We start from the raw sequence: 21,444 nt of genomic DNA on the forward strand, positions 1-21,444 counted from the left end.
CTTGCTCGCTGCTGCATATTTCATCACAATTTCCTATTTTATTTTCTTTGTGGACTTTGTGATATGCTGGTAAATGTTCAACAACTGGCTTTTCAGAGGAAAAATAAAACTTTCATATGTAGTATTTGCCAATACCCATCGTGTAAATACTCCCACCATAGCCAATCTGAAGATAACAACGTGATGTCACTAAAATTGATACTGGGGCAAGAAGCACATAGTTGGGTCTCACATAACAGTGTGAACAGCTTTGGTATATCACTGTTGGAGGTTCTTACCACTACCTAAGAGATTACCTGATTTATTATTTGTGTTTTGTCTGTCTCCCTTCATAAAAACTAAGCTCTATAGAAAAGGCGCTCCCTCCATGTTTACCACTGAACATAGAATCGTGCCTGGCATACAGCAGGTGCACCATAAATACTTGTTAGAAAAGATATAATTGCAGACTTAAAATTGATTATACTAAACTTTTTAAGATGCAATGGTAATAAAAATATTTAATGTAAAAACCATTAAAGTTTGTGGGTTTTAAAAGTTCAGAAATATCTCCTGAGTAGATGTGAGAAAGAGATGAGTCCAGTACCACTTTTAAAAATCATTTTATCTTGCCTCTCTTGTTTTTATCAGGCTTCCCCAATGGTGTAAATATGAGGTTGGAGTGCATAAAGAAAAAGAAGAAAATCGTAAGCTTTGAATTTAAAATTTCATTATATAAAGATCAATCATAACTTCCAACTGTGAAAATAGAAAAGTGTTCATTTCAAAGTGAAACAAAAACATCATTTTACAGTCTATTAGTTAAATCAGCATAAATAAAACACTCTAGTACCAGAAAGACTTTGCACTTATTATATGTGCAATTGCCTATGGCAGAACTATAGCAAACGTTAATTATTATACTTACTGTTTGCATGATAACAGGCAATGTAAAAAAAATGCAAATAAGACCCTTCAAGTGAGGATTCATTATTCAGATTTCAGATTTCTTTCTCTCAAATTTTTCAGAAATTTATTTTGAAAGTAATAAAAAATAATTAAAATTGACATTTTATGTTTTTAGTTCATCTTCAATTTTCTAACATCCAACTCTGAATTGGTAAGTCTTCATTTCATTCTGATGTTAGTAATTTTGAACGTAGATGCTACGACACAATGTTTTTTTCTTAGCCTAGATCGTCTTTGTCCATTTCATTGTGTGATGTGTGCAGAGCAATTCATAAAAGGTTCATTACATTTCTGTTAATTACATTATCTTTCACAACCTGACTCTCAATGGCCCTCTTTAGGCTTGTTTTTCTTGTGCTCCAAATTGAACTGCCTATTTTGCCCAAACACACACCATGTCTGCTCTCCCATCCCTGGCTTTGCTCTCCTGCTTCTCAGAATGCCCTTTTCCCTTATCTCTGTCTTTTGTAATCCTGGCATTATTCTAGACTCAATTCAGTCCTCAAATTATTCATTCTTTGCACAACACTTAGTCACTAAATGATCTCTTTCTTGTTTGTCAGTTTGTTTATTGTCTTTCTCTCTCGGGTAGACTATAAGCCAAGTAAGAAGAGGGCTTTTTCTTGTTCACGGCAATATCCTAGTGCCTAGAACAGCGTCTGGGATACAGTAAGCACAGTATTTGTTGAATGAACAGACAAATAATTAATTACCAAAACAAGTCTAAGATACTCAGATATTTTACCATGGATGTGTTTGTCGCTAGGTTTAAAAAAAAAATCTAAGAATAAAATTAACATAGTAAGAGTCTCTATGATTATTCAGAAAACCCACATTTATATTTCAAAGTATAGGGTGGAACTTCATTTTAATCTAGTGCTATTTTGACAAAGCTGTGAGAATTAAAGAAGATAACGTGATACCTTGAATCAGTCAAAAATAATTTCTAACACCCAAGGCTGAAAGAATTCTAGTTTGAAGGTGCTATTTTCCTCATATGAAACTGTACTTAATATACTCCACTTATAATCTAACTAAACACATTTTCTTGGTACGCTAATGCTTTATGCAAACCTTCTCTTGATTTTTGTCATATAATTCACAAAGATTCAATTAAGTGAAACAGACCTTAACGTAATTTCAAATGAAATTTTTAAGAAGAACAGATTTTACATTCAAAGTAGGTAGTCATTTTAATATTAACCTGTATTTATATACAATGGACCCAGTATCATAGTTTTTTTCTCCTTTGACCTAAGTTTCTTCCATGCGTTTCTCTCTTCAAGTATATCTGAAGCATAAAAAAAGATAAAGGATATATATATGGAACTCTGAAATAAAAGGCCTGACATCACTAAATCTTGAGTAACACAAAATGAGGTATGTCTCTTAGGTGAAAGCACAGGGGCTCTTGAATACAGGTGCTACTATTTTTAAGCAAGTTGCTTAAACTTTTTGAGTCTCAGTTTACTTATCTATAAAGTGGGTAACAAGAGAAACCAATCTAGCACCAAGCCTAGCACATATAAATTGCTCTGTAAGTATTTACTGAATTAATGAATTCTTTTAAAAACAAAGGTACCAAGACTAAATTACTATATATCATTTAATGAAAAATTGCATTGGTTGTGTAACCAAATAGCTACAAGTATAATAACAGGTGTTTTTAACAATTCTCTGACTGATACATGATCAGCAAAGCAACACACATATGAATAGATCAAGTATATTGACCTTGATGAAACATTGTGGTTGGTACAGGAGTTCGGGCTGTTATTCGAGAGACATAAGGGTAGTCATATCTACCAAAGCAAAAGAAGAGATTAAGGACATTTTCTTACGTTTTTGCATGTCTCAAGTAGAAATTCACAAATGTATTTGGAGAGACAGTAGTTTGTTATTCATACTTCATTTTAAAAAATTGAACAGGTAATGTATTATTACTCATTTTCTACACCTGTACAGACATAAGCTAAAGACATGGAACTTGCCACTACTAGAAATAATAACTGATGAATATGTAGTGATTTGTGCTTTCTCTCTCAATCCTTACAAAAACCCTACAACACAAAGGGAGTCAACACAGAGGGAGAATGGTTGAGTAGATTTTCGATTAGGGAGCTCAAAGCGTAAGTCCAGAAACATGCTATTAAATGTTTGGTGCTGGAGATACACCAGGAGACAAAAAGACAAAAACCCTACCTTCACGGACCTCACTACCTGGGATTTGTGTTGAAATCATGGCTTTTAGATTTATGAATCAAATCACTCCAATACATATTCATAACAAAGTATGTTGTTAAGAACTACGTTAGTGGCCAAGGGATTTGTATGTTCTTTTCATCCTCAAATATTGAATGAAGTTTGATAGTTTGTGCAAAACCTAGGCACATACTCTGCTGTTATTGTGCACAATTCAACTTCTCCCTGTTGTTTGATTTAGGGGATGTGAATAACTATAATCAACCAGAATTGTGGCTTCTTCCTCTCTCCCACAGCACTTTCTTTCTACAGTACTTAGAGCACTCACCGCTCTTATTCTTGCTCAGACCTTGCTCATATTCTCATGGCCTGTTCATTATTTGTCTCCCAACTTGTACTGAGCACTGTCCATAAAAAAGGCCATGCTACATTTATCTTTGGATGGGATGTGTGTTTGTAGTATGAATACAGCTGTATTCATATAAAAGCACATGCATGTGCATGATCTCATCAGACCCTCACAAAACTCGGTAAGATTGCAGGGTAGAATTAGTTCTCATATTTTAAAGACACTCAATGAGATTGAAGATTATGAATGTCCTTGTTTGACAGATGAAGAAATTGGGGAATTGGTGAGAGAATGATTTCTGAAGAGCACATAACTAAGACTTGAATTTCAAGATCGGGGTTCTTTCTAAAACACTAAATGAAAATATTGAATTATTATTTTAGGTATGTCTTTATGGTCTGTTAGGGTGTTTCGCCAGTCATTTTTGACTTTCTCAAATCATTGGTGAAATCTTTGTTTGTTTTTTCAAATGTAAACCATGAGATGGAAAAGATCTTCAGAAAGCATCCATATGGTAACCAGAAGACAATGACATAGATTATATGCAAATATATTTCTGTAAAACAGTGTTTGTCTTTAAGAGTATATTGCTAGCCAAAATAATTCTGCTCTGTCATAGGGAAGGGGAAGGGGATGGAGGAAGCTTTGTCACTTCCAGTCCCAAACCCAAAGTCATCATCATTCTGCTTATATAAGATTTCTATATGCTTCTTAATTTCCTGATCAAAAAATGAGAGTCCCTACAGTGGCAAGATAGTGAAAGCAGTCTGTTGGGGTGAAGGGGTCTCAGCCAATATCTGAAGAGTCTAGTAACTGCACCTTGATCAACTGACTCTGAAGTCACCCTTTTAATAACATCATCTCAGCAGATTCAGGCTACTGGAAAGCAGGGACTGTACTGAATCCCCTAAGTCAGGCGGTGGCCTCCTTCAATTTCTGTCACATATGTTAATCAGTAAGTGGCAACTCTGAGTAACCACTGACTGTATCTATCAACCTGGAAAAGTGCTAGGGACATGTTTTTCAAACTTAGTGATAGAAACTTCTCTTATGTTTTTTCTTTCTTTCTTTCTTTCTTTCTTTCTTTCTTTCTTCTTTCTTTCTTTCTTCTTCCTTCCTTCCTTCCTTTCTTCCTTTCTTCCTTTCTTTCTTCCTTTCTCTTTCTTTCTTTCTTTCTTTCTTTCTTTCTTTCTTTCTTTCTTTCTTTCTTTCTTTCTTTCTTTCTTTCTTTCTTCTTTCTTTCTTTCTAATTTAAAGCCATTTTTAAGAAGTTTGCTTTTAAGGAAAGTTATTTTCTAGGCAATATACCCAAGTTCTTAATGGAGACCTAGTGATGGAACCTTGGCCTTAAGTCAGTTATCTTGTGTACAGTTACAAGTCAACATTCCAAAATAAACTTTAACAGAAATTAACAGCAACTGCAATTAAATCCCAACATTTCTGAACTAGAAGCATTTTCTCTCTAGGGGATGGGATTACTGGGTTGACCAATACCCTTTATCTGAAAAGAAAAAAAAATCATCTCTTCATCTCTCGCTCCCGTATCCCCTTTTATTTGTCTCCCTTCCCCCAGACATACGTATACTCTGACCATTTTATTTGAGTGGAAAGTTGAAAGAAAGCAACACACCAGCTATACCCATCCAGCGCTCCTTGGGGTGGAATAGCAAAGTTCTAGGGCAGAGCCTTCCTTCCCAGAGCCGGCGGTGCATTCGCTCTCGGATACCTGCTCAGCTTCACGCCGCATCTGAAGGTCTGCCCGCCGCGGAACAGTTGCGTCTCCATCTGGCTGCCAACCCACCCAAGCTTTCTTCTCCTCCACCACCACCACCTTCCCTCCTTCCCCCCACCTCCCCCTCCTTTCCGTCTTCCCTTTCCACCCCCGCCCCCAATCTCCTCCTCTTTTTCTCACTACAAGCGGTTGCTGATGCTGAAGCCGAGCGTCACTTCGGCTCCCACGGCAGACATGGCGACATTGACAGTGGTCCAGCCGCTCACTCTGGACAGAGGTAAGGGAGCGTCTCGCCCTCCAGGCCACTGCGTCCCCTCTGCCTCCCCCTCTGCCCCGGCCAACTCCCACCAGGGCTGCGGTACGCGCTCGGGCAGGGGGAGCAGGGCAACGAGGACGAGCGAAGAAGCCTTTCGCGCCGAGAGCAGGATACTTTCTTCCCCTTTCTCTGCCCGCCACGTCCCTGCTGCCCCTTCGCGCTGTACTCGCCCGGCCCAGGGGTGCCTGCGCCGGGCTCCGGCGCCCCCGCCGCCACTCCCAGCCCCTCTCAGGATCGCCTCCCGACCGCCGGCTTTGTTGGAGCGGAGGCGCGGGGACCGCTAGGCGCCCTCCCGGAGCTCGGGGGTTGGAGAGGGGCAGGGAGGAAGCTCGCCGTGCCGGGCGAGGGCGCCTGCAGCCACAGACTGGGGAAGCCTGGAGACGGAGCTGCCTGCCAGCAAGCGCGCCCGGGGGCCGGGAGGAAGGAAGTTTGTCCTGGCGCCGAAGGGCGAGGGTCGTTTCGGCTTCGGATGCCCTGGCAACCGCCCCGGGCGGGCAAGGCGTACCCGGGGCTGGCCCGTGCCCCGGCGCACGGCGGCTGGGCTGCCGTGACGGGGAGATGCCCTCGGCCGAAAGGGCAACGCGGAGCGCAGGCAGCCGCGCCCGGGCCAGGGGCGCAGCGTCGGGGCCGCGGAGCCCGCTCTACCCGGCTTTGCGCTCCGAAGGCGGCGGGAGTCGCGTCTGCCCCCGCCGCCGGCAGCTCTCTGGCAGTAGCAACTCACAGTTTCTCCTGCCCCAGCCAGCCTCGTTCTCTCCCAGCCGGTGCGCCGTGGTTCCCGGGCTGCGGAAATCGCTGGGATGCAACGCAGGCTGGGTTGAAATTCAACTTCTGACCTGCGACCCGGGGCGTCCTGCTCGCTGACTTGACTGGGGAAGCAGTGTTTGCTTCCTTCCAAGGACCTCCCCAAGCCGAAGGATGGAATCCTCCCCTATGATCGCGGCCCTCTCCTGTGCACCCGTGCGGGGGTTATACCTGTCCTTGTGTGTTCGAGTTTGCTTTCTGGCTTCCAACGTCCAATTATGGATGCACTGGAGTCCCACGACTCTGCAGCGGAGGACACCTGCTTGTCCTGATCTGCAGCGGCAGGATTTAGGACCCTGGGCGGCCATTTGGAAATGGTGTACTTAGATGAAAATGATTTAGTCCGATGTGCCTCTAAAAATTTCTTTCTAGCGGATTAAAGTGGACTATGGGGCAAGGCAAAAGAGCATCCTGCTGCGAGTACAGTGGGGAAAAAAAAAAAAACAGGGAAAACTCAGTGAGGTTTTTAATTTGGAGACTGTGGGTGACTTTAACGCAATCTGTTGGCGCCGAACAGATGTTCTGTGGTGCCTATATCAACCTTATTTGGGGTGAGTTGAAAAATAAAAATAAAATAAAGTAATTGATTTTATGTTGGGAAATAACAGTTTGCAAACTAGTAAATTAGTAACAGTAGTTAAACAGGTCAGAAATCTATTGCATAATCCACGATTTCACCCCAATATCATCATCTGCACTAAGCAGGATAAATCCATTGCTTCTAAGAACCGAACAGATGGCAAGCCATTAGAAATTGTGGATTTCCCAAGTATTTCTGTTTTAATGTAATGAGCTCTTATATTGTCCTATTACTAAATCCCAGTCTTTAAACATCCCAAGTAAAACGACTACATTAGGAGAGAATACGAACTCCAAGAAAATTGCATACCTGAGCAATTTTAGATACTACTAGCACTGAAAATATTTCACTTTGGGGGTCTTGCCTTAGCTCTTAAATGCCTGGCTCAGTTGTGGATAGGAAATGTAATCCGACTAAGATCTATCCTTAAAGTTTTTTTCTTGTTCACAGCCAGACTGTACCTGTCCTTCCCAGTTGTAATTGGGTGTATGGAGTTAGCTCAAGAGGCAAGTTGGGTGGGACTGGGGATGTATCGGAATAAATTCACCAGCAACTCACTGCCCAGTCTGTGGGTTATTGGCATCATTACTGTGCATAAAATCAATACATATAAACAATTTTCTCTCCACATTTGTAAAATATGATTAATTGATTAATTTCATCATTAAATTGATGAAATAAACTGATGAAAAATTTCCTACAAAAAATAAAAACTTCTTAAAAGAGAGAGCCCAGTAGTACTTACCTGGCTCCTAGATGTGATTCTGATGATCACTCTGGATGAGTTGGTTAGTCCGTTCCAGCATCAGTTTTCCTGCGTGCCACATAAGGAGTTTGGATTAAATAATTCTGCCACTGTGCAGCTTTAACTGTCTATAAATCAATGAATTAAAATTAGGACTCAGTTTCCAGTCACCTACTGGGAGGTTTTCCAGATCACCTCCTTTCCCACCTCTTCCAGGTGTGCTCTGAGGTCACCTACTGCGTATGCCTCATCAAAGCCTTTCTTGAACTCTCTTCCAGCTATCTCTTTATTGAACAGAGCTCCTTGAGGGAAGAAGCCATTCCCAAACTCTTCTTTGTATTCTCAGTGCCCGCTATAGTCCCTGATCACAGTAGAACATCAAAAGTGAATGTAAACGAGTGTAAGTGAACTAAGGACTGCAATAACTTAAGCGCTGTTAAAATATGGGGATTTCATAGTGAACCGAGTTACGGCTCATAGACTCACATCATTTGGGCCCTGAGGAGAATGGCAGGGAGGACATAAGCCAGGAGTTCTTAACCTTTATTCCCCCCATGCGCTTGAAGGATTCCCATGGGAACCATAGCTCACTAAGCTGTGATGATTAACCAGCGTGGGTGGGGCCAGGTAGGCAAAGGAGAGAAAGGAAAGAAGATGCTGAATAAAGACTCCCAAGGGCATCTCATCAAGCAAACCTGAATCCATATGTATTCTGCTGGTTCTTTTCTAGAGTCTTCATCTTTCAAAGGAAAAACATGAATGAAGCAGTGATAGATGTTTTCAAGGGTACTCTACTACTTAGTGGGAAATTTTATGCTAAAATCAATTTTTCTTGTTTGATACCTTTTGGCATTATAAACTGATTCATCCAGAATCCTCAGGGCAGAGATTTTAAGCAAACAAATGAAAATTATGGATCGAAATTAAGATGGACTTCTCTCAGAATTCAAAAGATACTATCTGAAAGTAAGAAACTCAGAAGTCTGCACTAGCTTCTTAGGTCTTGTCTGGGAAGCAAGCCTTTGCTGGAACCAGCCTGGGCTCTGATAGGACAAACATGGGTGGCTTTAAGTTTTCAGTTCTCTGTGTGTATCCTAAACTCTTTTCTGTCTGCTATAAAGACCTCAGACTAAGCCTGTGGAGGCCTCTGGGTGGCTATGGTGAGAGCAGGTTCCTGTTCACTCTGGCCCCATCTTTGGGATTCATCATTTACTTGTTCAGTGCCTACTACAAGTCAGACCCTACTGTGGGATTGGTATACACTGGTGAGTTAAATAGACATAATCACAGTCTTCATGGTAATTAGAGCCTACAGGGGGCAGGAGGGAGATTAAACACACAGATACACACTCATGCAAACCATTCATTCATTCATTCAATAAATATTCATTTATCACCAACTATATACAAGATGCTACAGGAATACCAGAGACAAAGTTTCTGCTTTTATGGTCCTTAAGAGTCAAGTGGGGGAAACATAATAAGTAAGGAATTCATTCATTCATTCATCTAATAAGTATTGAGTGCCAGCCTTATGGCAAGCACCATTTTAAGCAATGTGGCAGTCCTAATGAACAAAGTAGATAAAATCTAATGGTGTTTACACCCTAATGAGAGACTCACACACTGAACACATCCATTACAATGATAAGTGCTAGTGAGAAAAACTAAGACTAGATCAAGTAGAGTAACAGGGGCTGCTATTTGAAATATGATAGTCAACGAAGGCCCTTTCTTCTGAGTTGGTGACACTGGAGAAGAGACCTGACAAAAGTGAGGAAGCAAACTTTGCAGGTATCTGGAAGAATGTGCTCTGGAGAAGGGCCTTCACATGTGCATCCTGGGAGCATCAAGAAAGTCAGTGTGAAAATGTGATCCCGGGGAAGAGTGGCGCAAGATGGGGTTTGTGAATTGGTCACTAGGGGACAGGTGATGTAATTTATAATCACGATTTTAGATTAGTTAAAAATATGCAGGGCTCTGAAAACAATAAACATGACAGGAGGCTAGAGAATAATGGGGAAGCATCTATTTAGATGGCATTAGTCAAGGAAGGCTCACTGAAAAAGCAACATTTAAACTGAATTCTGATGTATTAATAAGATCCTGAGGGAAAGCAGCCTGGACAGAGGAAAGAATACACATAAAAGCGGTTCCCCATGTACAACTTGGCCACCATCCCACGAATACATCCATAACCAAGCAAATGACTGAAAAGAAAAATTACTGAGAAATAACAACATGCTAAGTGTTCATCTGGGGTAGAAATTTGGTTATAAGTATACGAAGAAAATCTATAGACCAAGCTTTTTCCTTCTTATTGCTAGACTAAAACACCATACATTATAATTAGGTTTTCAAAGATATACTGAGTGTTGTAATTTACATGTCATTATTGAACCCAAGTGGTCATAATATGGGATATGTTCATTTTCAGTCTAATACCTTATATTAGATTATAATATAGAAAGTAGTACCGGTAACTTACCCTTGTGGCAAGAAGATGCTAATAAGGAGATTAAGGGTGGAATCTTCTCTCCTCAATATTTAAAATGTTCAGAGCAATTCTTCCCTACACTTTTGCCCAATTTTAATCTCTAAAACCAGGAATGACCTTCAGCTAAAATCTAGGGAACAAAGCAGGTTGCAATCCATGATAATTAATACCCTTATAACAGAGAACATTGAAATATTCCACTATGTTAAAGACGGCGTGGATTTAGGCAGTTTTCTTAAGTCCAGCAGCTCCAAGTCTCCTTCATTTAACATCTCAAGGTCAGAATAGACAATACAAACAGAATTCTTCAAAATTTTGCTTCTGCTTACCTTTCCCCCTGCTTTTAAGCAGAATAGCTTTTTAAATAATCATGACTTATAAAGAAGTCTTTATATGACTTATAAAGAAGATTTACAAAATCAATTCTTGGAGAAAATGAATAATTAAGACAATGTCTGAGAGTAATTGAAACCGTGTAATTTAAAGTACTTGAGACTTTGCTTATAACATGATCAGTATCTTCTAATCTGTATCCAGGCACCTATATAAAGTAGAATGCTGATGTCAAAGTCACCCTAATTTTTTTCTGAGTTAAATTCAACTTGGATACGTTGCAAAAATGTAAACGGAAATCCTGATTTCTTGGATTCTAAAAGAAGCCATAATCTAAAATATTGATTGAAAAATATCTTGTGTTTTCCCTTTTAAACATTAAGATGTTCGCCCTTTAAAAAATTCTAATATAAAGCCAAGAGCTTTTAGTTTTGTGGATAGCAACCTTATGAAAAAAAAAAAATGAGAGCAAAAGTTGAATGCAAATGGAATGTCCCATGAGTGCCAAACTTTTCACAGAATTTGTGATACATTAAAAATGTCTCTCTTTTCCATTTTCAGGGCAAGCAGAGCTTATTACTTTATGTACTTCCCAATTCAAGCCTTGGGCAGCCTATAGCTTTTCTTATCAACTATATTCACCAGTTTTTATAAAATCTGCATTTGCCTGAAAATTGCTTTTGTTCATAGTCCAAAGAGGCTTTCCCTTTCTCTCTCTTTGTTATTAATTTATGTATTTATTTGGCATACGGAGAGATTAAAGATGAAGGAAAGTAAAAATTAAGCCACTCTTTATGTTGTTTTAAAGTTGTATGCCCTGGTGGGGAGGAGAGAGAGGCTGACTATATTTTATGACTCTTGTCCTAAAGCCTTTTCACATCAGCAGCCAGATGTTTCAGTCTACAAACTTTGAGTGTTTGCTTTCTTTCTCCTGTTTTCTGTAAGCTTCACGGAACATTTTTAAAAATATATTTTTATTGAATTTTCTTTTGCAGATCAATATTTGAGTTTCTTTTTGCACTATATAGTTACAGAATATTTTCCAAGAGTCAGAATCATGCCACATTCACCTGTTCTTTTTCTTTGAGAATGAAAAGTTGCAAAGAGAAGGAACCAAATTTCTGAAGAGTTTTTTTGTCCATTTTTAAAAATTGAAGTATAGTTGACTTACAATATTGTGTTAATTTCAGTTGTACAGCAAAGTGATTCAGTTACATATACATATAAACATATATACATACGTATTCTTGATTAGGAAAAACGTATTTTCTATTTAATGAGAGCTTTACACACAATTTTAAAGTTGCAATTAAAAAAAAATAATGATTGAGCATCCAGAAAAAGAAAAAGAAATTTGGTGAATACCTTTTAGTTTGATGTGTCAGCTATCCAAGCTCTGAGATGTATTTGTTGTGCTCTGGTCATCAATGAAATTAATTCTTTTACTTTTGAGTGCTTTTTCAGAATTACAAAGGGGGCTTAGCTATTTAATAGGGAAAAGGGAACATTTAGAGAGTAGTACCAAATGGGAAGATATGTGTACTGAGTATTAGGGATGCTATTGTAGATACAAAGTCAATACCTCTTGGAGAAAGTTCTTTTCTCTGTCCTGACATCTGTCTATTAGGATATAGTCTTTATCAGGTCAGAAACTATGTTGGATTTGTTTACATAGAGCCCAACACATTGTCTGGCTTATAGTTGGCACACTCAATATTGATTGATTGATTGAATAAATGAGTGAATGAAACTGACTTAGCCAAACTAGCTATCATGGAGTTATTCTTACTGCTAAAAAAAAAAAAAGAAAAAAAAGAAAGAAAGAAAAGACAAAGAAAAAAAAGCCTTCTAACTCACTATATGTAGAAGCAGTGGCTACCTTACTTTCTCAGTTTGCTTTGTGTGTGTGTAGCAGACCTAAAAGTGGAATACTTTCCAGGGCCAAGAAAGGATATGAGGTGCTGGTGTTGATACTTGTAGTTCTACTTCCATTGCCTGCATCCACCTGCTATTTTAACTGGTTAATTTAATTGAACCACGCAAATTAGTGCCAGAATAAAACTGAAAAGGTTAAAAAAAAAAAAAAAGAAGAGGGCCTAACACACACATGTGTGCACAAATAAGCTACGTTGTCTTACTTTTTAAAAAACCACAAATGGATGAATGATAGAGTTATGTCCTGACTAACAAGTTAATATGGATTTAATTTGAAATCACTCCGTGTTGGCCAATGTAAACACAACCTTAAAAAGTCATGTTGATTGCATCAAGGCTTTACTTTCTGGTTTAGGTGATAGCTTTTTGTTTTGTTTTGTTTCCTCCCCATGACTGAGTTTTACTAAGTAACATGCTAGCTGAATTTGAAGACTCGCCTAATAAAAGCAATATACCCAAAGACTACTTGAAAGAAATTATGTTGAATTGAAATTTATATTGAAGTTATACTCAGATAGTATCTGTCTTGGACAGAAAACGAGGGCTTCTAATTTAAACCAGTGATAATTTCCCCGAGAAACACAGGAACTATTCTAAGTCCAACTAGTTCTGCTATTTTTGTTTACTTTCCTACTATGGTGATAGCTATGATATTTCAGTATAAAATCTTTTTATTCTATCAAAGAATCATCTTTCACCAAAAAAGAATAGAATAATGGGGATCACAGAATGGCAAAAAAATTTAAACCTCCAAGTTAGATGAGGGGGGAAAAAGAACTCCATTAAATCACAGCTGAGTCTACCTAATGGTAATGAATTCGAGAATATGGCTTAGAGAACACTGAAAGTGATTTTTGAGGAAAACTGTAGAAGAGCCGTAATTGGTGATGGACAAATATCTTGCCTTTCAAAAAAGTGTTAAAGATGTTTTGGGAAACTATAGACCAATCTACTTGTTATTGCCTCCTGAGGGAAAAAATCTAAGGCATATTCATAGAAGAATGTGATACTGGCGTTTTAAAAAAGAAAGTAGTGATCCCACAGAGCCTACACGGGGTCTCTAAGAATAGGTCTTCTTGAATTCAGGCATGCGCCATAGCCTTACTACGAACTCAAACCATTGCAGCTGTCACAGAAGCCTTGTGGAAACTGTGAGGTATGTGACTCTTGGATTTCTAGTAGTCCTGGGCTGAGACAGGGGTGGCTTAGCACGGAACTTAAAACGTGCACCCCAGAGCCAGCCCGCCTGGGTTTGAACCCTAGCTTTTCTGCTTACTAGCTCTGCAAATTCTAGTGTGACTAGGATGGTTTTGAATCTCAGCTTTCTTGTCTGTAAAATGGGAAATGATAAAAATAGCACTGACCTCATAGCATATTGACTTTAAACGAGTTAATATGTAGGAAGTACTTAGAACAGGCTTGGCACCTACCTAGTCACCACTCAATATTGATGATTACTTCTTCCCCCAGTCCTGGAAGTCAGGGAAGTTGCCCTTGGATATCTACAAGGGATTGGTTCCAGGACCTCTTGCGGATACCAAAATCCCAGGATGCTCAAGTCCCTTACAGAAAAAGGTGTAGTACAGTCAGTCATCTGTATAATATCCTTGGGTTCCACATTCTCGGATTCAACAACCATCCATCCCCAGTTGGCTGAATCTGTGGATGTGGAATTGATGGCTACAGAGGGCCAGCTGTATCCCGACCCTCCTGCCAGGGGGCAGGGACCCGAGATGTTTGTTGCATTCAAACTATATTAAGAGGTCACGACCAGTGTTTATTTTGGTATTCTGTAGAAGCAGGAAGTAGTTGGAGATGAGATGCCTGGAGGTCAAAACAAAAAGTTTCCTGTATAAACATCTAATTTGCCAGCTCACTCTTTTCCCAAGTCACTCCTTTCTTGATGCTTCTATAACGTTCCCCTCCACCCCATAATTGTACTAGATTGCTTAAAACACAATACAGATTTTTTTCTTTTTATTTATATTGACCTTTGTGTACCCATTGCCTACCACAGCGTCTGAAAGATAAGTGCTCAAATGTGTGCTGAATATATTAGTGGTTTTTTTCTTCAAATACTGCTTCGGGGGCAAAACTAGGTATGTCACAAAGGATACAAGATGACAGATTTTTTATTCAAGAAAAAATTCTCTACATGTATTCTGCTCAAAATTAGAAGGGGTGCCTTCCGGGAATTCCGGAACATCCCATTACCGAGTACTGGAAATGTACGGGCAAAACTTGAATGACAAATTGGAAAAGCTGTTACAGATGGACTTGAAGATTCAGTCATTGTTAAAGACAGGGACTGGAGTCTGTGTAGATTTCAGCGGTTTTGTTTGATTCTATTTATATGCATTAATCAAAAGTGTACCAAACAGTTGCCTGGGGAGAATGTAACCAAGAGTGTGACTTTTTGACTCCTGTTTAGTGCTGTTTAATTGTGAAGCATCATATGATGCACAGAGAGGCATACACCTGCCAGTCAGGGGTGTTAGCACCGGGTGTAGAAATCTGGGTTCAAATCTTACCTATGCCTGCCTCTTCCTTAGCTCTGTAACCTTGGCCTCTTAATAATCCCCTCTCTGTTCTTTGCTTTTCACCTATAACATTGAAAATATTCATAGTATCTACCTCTTGAGTTGTCTGTAAAAATCAACTGAGCAAATGTACATAAGCCTATGAACACTGAACAGGTCCGCAGGCAGTACTCAGTACTGAATATTCTCCACCTCTTCTCCCCAGGGCATGTTTTCCCCAGTGCAATAAACGAAAAGCGCACAAGCTTCAGATTTAGACAGATATGGATCTGAATTGCAATTCTGCCACTTACTATCTGTGGAAGCTTAGAATGCTGTTTACTCTCTCCACGGTCTATTTCTTTCATTCTTAATATAGGAATAATGATGCCCACTTTGTGTGGTGATACAGTCCTTTGGCTCCTCCTTCACTTTGCCACTCAAGGGAGAGTGGATGGGAGTCACCAAGTGCCAGGTGCCAAGCCGAGGGCTAGGGGTGGAGCGTGCAGATCACTTATGACATCGTAGTCTGAGTATTACAACAGCTCGCATGTATTAAGCATTTACTACGTGCCAGGCATTGTGCTTTTCATGTTTCATTTCAATTAGTCCTGACGGCAGACCTTTGAGGCAGATGCTATTCGTGTTTTGAAGATGTGGGAACTGAGGCAGAAAGAGGCTAAATAAAGGGACTGGAGCTCTGGCTGGTTGACATTCGAGGCCTTGAGCTTAATGACTGTGCTGCACTGCGGAGAGCAAGAGCATGGGTCTGTAGCAAGCCTTGAGGAACTTGGACTTGTAAGGGATGGCAGACACAGAGGTGCTTGCAAAGGCTTCAAAGAACAGGCAGATAGGTAGGAGGCACCACTAGGAGAGTATGTTGCCTGGAAAGAAGAGAAAGAACTTTATCCAATGCTTATAAAAGGGATGTATACTGATACTGGTAGAGACTAATTTAAGTGATGTGTTTTAAAAGTCTAGCACAATTATTTGAAAAGAGCAGGTGTTTAATAAATGGTTGTGCTTATGATGAATCACGGTTATTTCTTAGTACGAAAGATCAAAATACACATATATTGAATTATAAGGAAGTACTAGCAATATTCTGTTCCTTCTTCCCATGCTGTACCAGTGAACCAAGAGATAATGACTGTGACATTCGGATCCCTCTCAGTGATCTTCACATGCAGATAAAACTTCTTCATAAACCTGGAATTTTGACAGGCTCACAGGAGGGAGTTGAGAATGTGATAATAGTGCCCCAAGTCCCTTTCCCTGCAGCCTTTGCCGTTAAGTGGGACAAGTGAGAGGGATTTTGGCCTATGGCAGAACCTGAGTTTCAGGAACAAAGAGAAAATTGTGATTTCTTTTCCTCCTTCAAGATTGGCTCTATATGTCCCGAAGGGCAAAACACACCGTGCTTACCCATGATCATTAAATAAATGCCTTGAGGTTTTAGTGTGTGTTTCAGTAGCCCAAGCAATGCGTATTTGTCTAGCTTTCAACGTGCGAGAGATGGTCCACCTAAGTAAACCTTACAGATAACTGAAAATGACTGCTTTGGGCCAAAATTATTCATTTTTAACCATTTTTTAACCAGAAAATAAAGGATCCATTTCCTTTCCTTCTTTGGTCCAGCATACGTTCTGTAGAAAATGGGGGTTTTGTAAGTGAATAGTGGAAGATAAAATGAGTAAGGTAGTTACTAAAGGCATGATGCGGTATTTATTTGGGTGGCTCAGAGGGAAATTCTTCATCGCTCCAGCTTCTCAGATCTGTTGTAGTTAGTTAAAGTTGGCAGATACACACCTCTGGATGAATAAGGCATTCTGGATCACGTTGGACACTCATTTCTTCTGATGTCACACATTATCCAAGCATTGATAGCTTGGCATTCAAATGACAACTTCCAATAGCAAAGTATTAAGACTTTGCATGCTATGAACTGCATGTGTGTGTCTCTCCTTCCCTCATTCACACCGTGAAGCCCTGGCCCCCAGTGTGATAGTGTTTGGAGGTGGGGCCTTTGGGAAGTAGTCGGGTTTAGATGATGTCATTGAGAGTGGGGGTCACGATGGGATTAGTGTCCTCATAAGAGAGACCAGCGCTCTCTCTTTCTCTCTCTCTCTCTGCCATGTGAATGCACATCCGGAAGGCAGAAGACTGTCAGCCAGGAAGGCACTCTTACCAGAAACTGAGCCTGCTGGCACCTTGATCTTGAACTTCCCAGCCTCCAGAACTGTGAGAAAAAAACATCTGTTTTTTAAGCCAGGGCATTCTGTTATAGCAGTTTGAGCTAAGACAGTATAGCAGTCACCATATGATCTTGGCCTCAGTGATCCTGAGTAGTTGAGCAAATTAGCTACTGGCAGGATTAGTTGTACACAGATACACATTGAGGTATCCCCAATTTCCTGCTTAGTTTCATTCCCCCAACCACACCCCCTGCCCGTGGGTTTAAAAATCTCTGTATGAACACATTTTCAAAACTGCTTCTCTTGAATTGCGCTCCATTATTTTCAAATGCATTTAATTATTTAAATATATTTAATTATATTTGTCTTAGAAGTTTCTCCTGGATATTTTTCAAGATGAGATTTTTTATTTGTAAATTGTACATTTTCCAAAGGTAAAGGAGCTGTAACTAATCAACTGCCATCTATTCAAACAATACTTTCCTGACCTAGTATTGACGTAGGCCTCTGCTTATTTTGCTGTAAGTCTTTCTTTCATTGTTTGTAGTGGGGGAGGAGGGCTGGGGTTGATAGTGTGTACCTTTAACTGGTCACAGTCTTCCTTCAAACAATACATTTACACTTGCTTCCTCCTGCTTGTCATGCTATTACTGTATCTATGCTATAAACCCATCATCCCTGCTGCTAATTGTGCTTCTAACCACGGCTCACAAGGTAAAGCCCCCAAACCAAATCTGGCCTGTAAGCTAAGAATGTTTTTTTACATTATTTTAAATGATCAGTAAACTCATCAAATATTTTGTGACACATGGAAATTGTATTAAATTCAAATTTCCGTGTTTAAAAGTAAAGTTTTATTGGAACACAGCCATGCTCATCCATTTAAACATTGTCTGTGGCTGCATTTTCGGGCTACAATGGCAGAGTTGAGTAATTGCAACAGAGATCATTTGGTCTATGAAGCTTTAACTATTTACTTGCAGACTCCTTACAGGAAATGCTTGCCAACCTCTGCTTTTAGAGCATTAAAAAAAATGGAAAAGAGAAAACGTCTTTCGTATTTACATTCAGTGGAACCATTTGAGTCGCTCGGCCCTCAGCCTGTCTTCCCTGTGCACTGGTGCCCTAGATGGTTCTTGATCTCTACTCTTTACCATCCCCCGGGAGTAGAGCACTGTTGCTTGTTTCTTGGTACCTACTTGCCCGGGGTACCGGACAAAGGAGCTTCTCTGTTGTCCTGGCCCAGCCTAGGTCTCGGAAAGACCCTGTGCCGGGAGCTTTCTCAGTGATCCGGCCTCTCCTTGGTCAACCAGACTAAACTCTGCCTTGGTCGTTGGAGGGTCTTGTGTGGAAGAGCTCCCTGCCCGTCCCCCGGTGGTAAGAGACCTCTAACAGTATTGGTATAGGATCTTGGAACTGGGACTGTTTCCTGCCTCCCTGCCCCTCTCCCTTGGGGTACAGGGCTTTTGCTTTTATCCGTCTCCCAGTTGAGTGGGTCTTCAACTCTCCTCTGAACTCTGATCCATTCTTTCTCATGAGCTCCCAGTAAATGTCTGTGAAAAAGAGATTGTGAGTTTTTGCTACTCCCAGAGGTTTTATATTCTCGTGCTAGCTCACATTTGGACTTTTATCAAACATTGACATTAACTGTTTCAGTTAAACATTTTAGCTGAATTCTCCTAACCCACTTGTATTGTACCCAGTGTCTCTTTGGCCCATGCTCGGCCACAGATAAGGGACCCTTGCTGTAAGTGGGCCTGGCTCACTGCCCTTCTCTGCTTGGATGGGTTTCTCTATCCATTACTATTACTGTTTTGCAAAGTTAACTCATCCTATGTGAGCTATAATTCACACTAACCTAATTGAGTAAGAAATTGTCCTCCCAGTTGGGAAGACAGACTTTGAAAGCATTTTTGCAGCCTGGTTAATTTTTGGCATTTATTTGCACATCTGAGCAACTATTTGGTTAGGCAGACTGTCTTTATGCTGTTGCTCATACTTCAAATTAAAATCCAATTTAGAGACTAAATTTGAGTGAATCTGTAATCTGTCAGACTGAGCTAACATAGAACCTCTCCCATTACAAACATCAAAATGTGCCAGGTAAAATCTAACAATTAAAAAACTGTCTGTATCTTAGATTGCACATGAAATAGCATAATCCACGTTGCCAGGTGCCAGGAATGAAAGAGGAAGTAGAGGCTGGAATGGCAGTGATAGTGAGCTGACATCTTGGTAGATGTGGACTGAGGCAGATGACAGGGATGCCAAGTGGTCCCAGACTTAGAAGGAGGCCCTATGGCTGTGGGCAAAGCAGGAACTGGGGGTGACGTGTTAGATCTTCACTATATGCATACTCTAAACCTCATTACTTAGCTTAGAGTCTGAATATATACCACAGAGTTGGTTCAGGGAACTTTCAAGAAACTTGCATAAAATGCGTCCTAGCCTGGGACAGGCTAGAGGAACTAAAACGAAAGCATCCAGCTACACTGGTTTCTTATAGAACAAATCATCCCTGCCAAAGGTGAGCTCACCATTAAACGGTAGAAACTAATGAGAAGGAGAGAGAACGTTGAAGTGAGTCAGTGCTGACAACAAACCAGTGGGTGAGTGAGCCCTGTGTTTTGGGCGGAGGGAACAGAAATTCAGAGAGAAGGTAGTTTCAGTAGAAGAAAAACCAAAAGATCTTGATATAGAAGAAATCAGAAAGAGATGAGAAAATAAGCATATTTATAATGATTTTAAAATGCACTTTAAAAATAGAAACTATAAGGAAAGAACATGACACTGAAAAATAATAGGTAAATTTGAAAAAGATTTTTGAAAAATATGAAAAAAATGCTAAAAGAAGATTTTTAAAAGTCAAATGACATTAAATTCTGTTAAAGTTTTGAAAACTTGAAAACTTCTCTTTATAAGACCATTTTTAGGTATTGACATATAGAAAAAAATTAGCACCATCTTCATGTTATCTGATGCTGTAGGCTTTTATTAGAGATGACTGTGGAAACTGAAAGGAAGCTATTGTTGTTTAAGTATTAATACAGCCAGGAACTGGGGGTGAGGCTTATGTTTGGTTTCGATTTTCTGCGATATTAATCTGATCATGTCACTCCTTGAATTATACTCCTCAGTGATTTCATTTTCTAACATTCCTTAAAATATCTCCATATTTTCTTAATTTTATTAACTGATCATATGCTAAAAATTATTTCTGAATAGTCTTTCCCCTTTCCCCGCTTATGTCCCAAATCCCTAGAACACAGCCTGGTACACTTCAGGTATTTAATTAAAAAAACTGTTGAGTGAACAGATAAACTTGGGGTCTTGGCAGTGTTGTCCTCTTTGTGGCAAAGCTCTTCCCTTCTTTTTCCTCCCTTTTCCTGGCAAATTCCTACTTGTCTTCTTAGCATTTAGGTTTCAGATTCCTCAAGAAATCTTTTCTTGTTCGCTGAGCCTAGTTTAGATCCCTTGGTTTTATGTTTCCATAGCACTTAACAATGCCCTTTTGTAAATTCACTCAATTATTCACTCAACCAATATTTGCTGAGTGCCTACTATGCCCAACTGCACTTCTAGACCCTGGGGATACAGTAGTGAACACAATAGACATAATTTCAACTCTTGTGAAGCGTATATTCTTGTGGGATAGGGGTGGACGGCAGACAAAGCCTACACAAGTAAGTACCTAGTACTTCCTATGACGAGAAGTGACGAGAAGAAACATGAAGACTGGTTAGAGGGAAGAGATGGACAGGCAGAGTAGGGGGTGGGGCTGTCTTATACAGGGGACCAGGGAAGTCCTCCTGCATTAGATGTAAGTAAATTAGGAGTTTTCTCTGAGGATAATAGGGGAAAAGCCCAGAGTGGACAGCAAGGTTAAACGCCTTGAGGCAGTAATGTTCTGAAAGTCTTGTAGAAACAGCAATGAGCCCCGTGTGAACAAGGGAAAGGGTAGAAAGAGACGAAGATAGGCTTTTTTTTTTTTTTTTTTTTTTGGACAGGTGATTTCGCTTTAGGCGTTACAGTTCCCATTGGGACGGGCAGGACCGAGCGGGGAGGCACTAGCTGTGGGTTCTGGCTGGATCGGCCCGGAACGCCGGGTGCTGCAGGTGCATCCCCGGGAGGGGCCGCGAGGTGGCGCCAGTCTGCACAGGACGCCCGAGCGTGTGGGGCCGGAAGTTGGGAGTTGGGCGTCAAGGCGCTTCCACGGGACGCCAGGCCCAGCCCTCCCCAGGGCTGGCGGGCTCAGGAGCCCCTTCCCTCGAGCCGCAGAGGGGTTTGGGTCG

General features: G+C 40.4%; 1 protein-coding gene and 1 long non-coding RNA gene across 5 annotated transcripts in view; one reads left to right on the forward strand and one right to left on the reverse strand.

The window, feature by feature from the left end:
• LOC116667790 overlaps nt 1–6,354 on the reverse strand; it is an 85,208-nt gene extending 78,854 nt beyond the window's left edge. For 3 of the 4 annotated variants that reach the window (XR_004324867.1, XR_004324866.1, XR_004324869.1), the window contains exon 1: nt 6,269–6,331. This is a non-coding gene — a long non-coding RNA (uncharacterized LOC116667790). Of the gene's footprint in view, nt 1–6,268 lie in introns of all 4 variants that reach the window. The other variant, XR_004324868.1, reaches the window with a different exon arrangement.
• The window catches only part of LIN7A (lin-7 homolog A, crumbs cell polarity complex component), a 211,532-nt gene that overhangs the window by 85,824 nt on the left and 104,264 nt on the right, over nt 1–21,444 (forward strand). Inside the window, 3 exon segments of the mRNA XM_032493832.1 lie at nt 631–686; nt 1,064–1,099; nt 5,418–5,508. Of these exon segments, the coding sequence (XP_032349723.1) occupies nt 651–686; nt 1,064–1,099; nt 5,418–5,508 (163 nt within the window). The 5' untranslated portion in view covers nt 631–650.

This window comes from Camelus ferus, chromosome 12, assembly GCF_009834535.1.
Source record: "Camelus ferus isolate YT-003-E chromosome 12, BCGSAC_Cfer_1.0, whole genome shotgun sequence".
NCBI lineage: Eukaryota > Metazoa > Chordata > Mammalia > Artiodactyla > Camelidae > Camelus > Camelus ferus.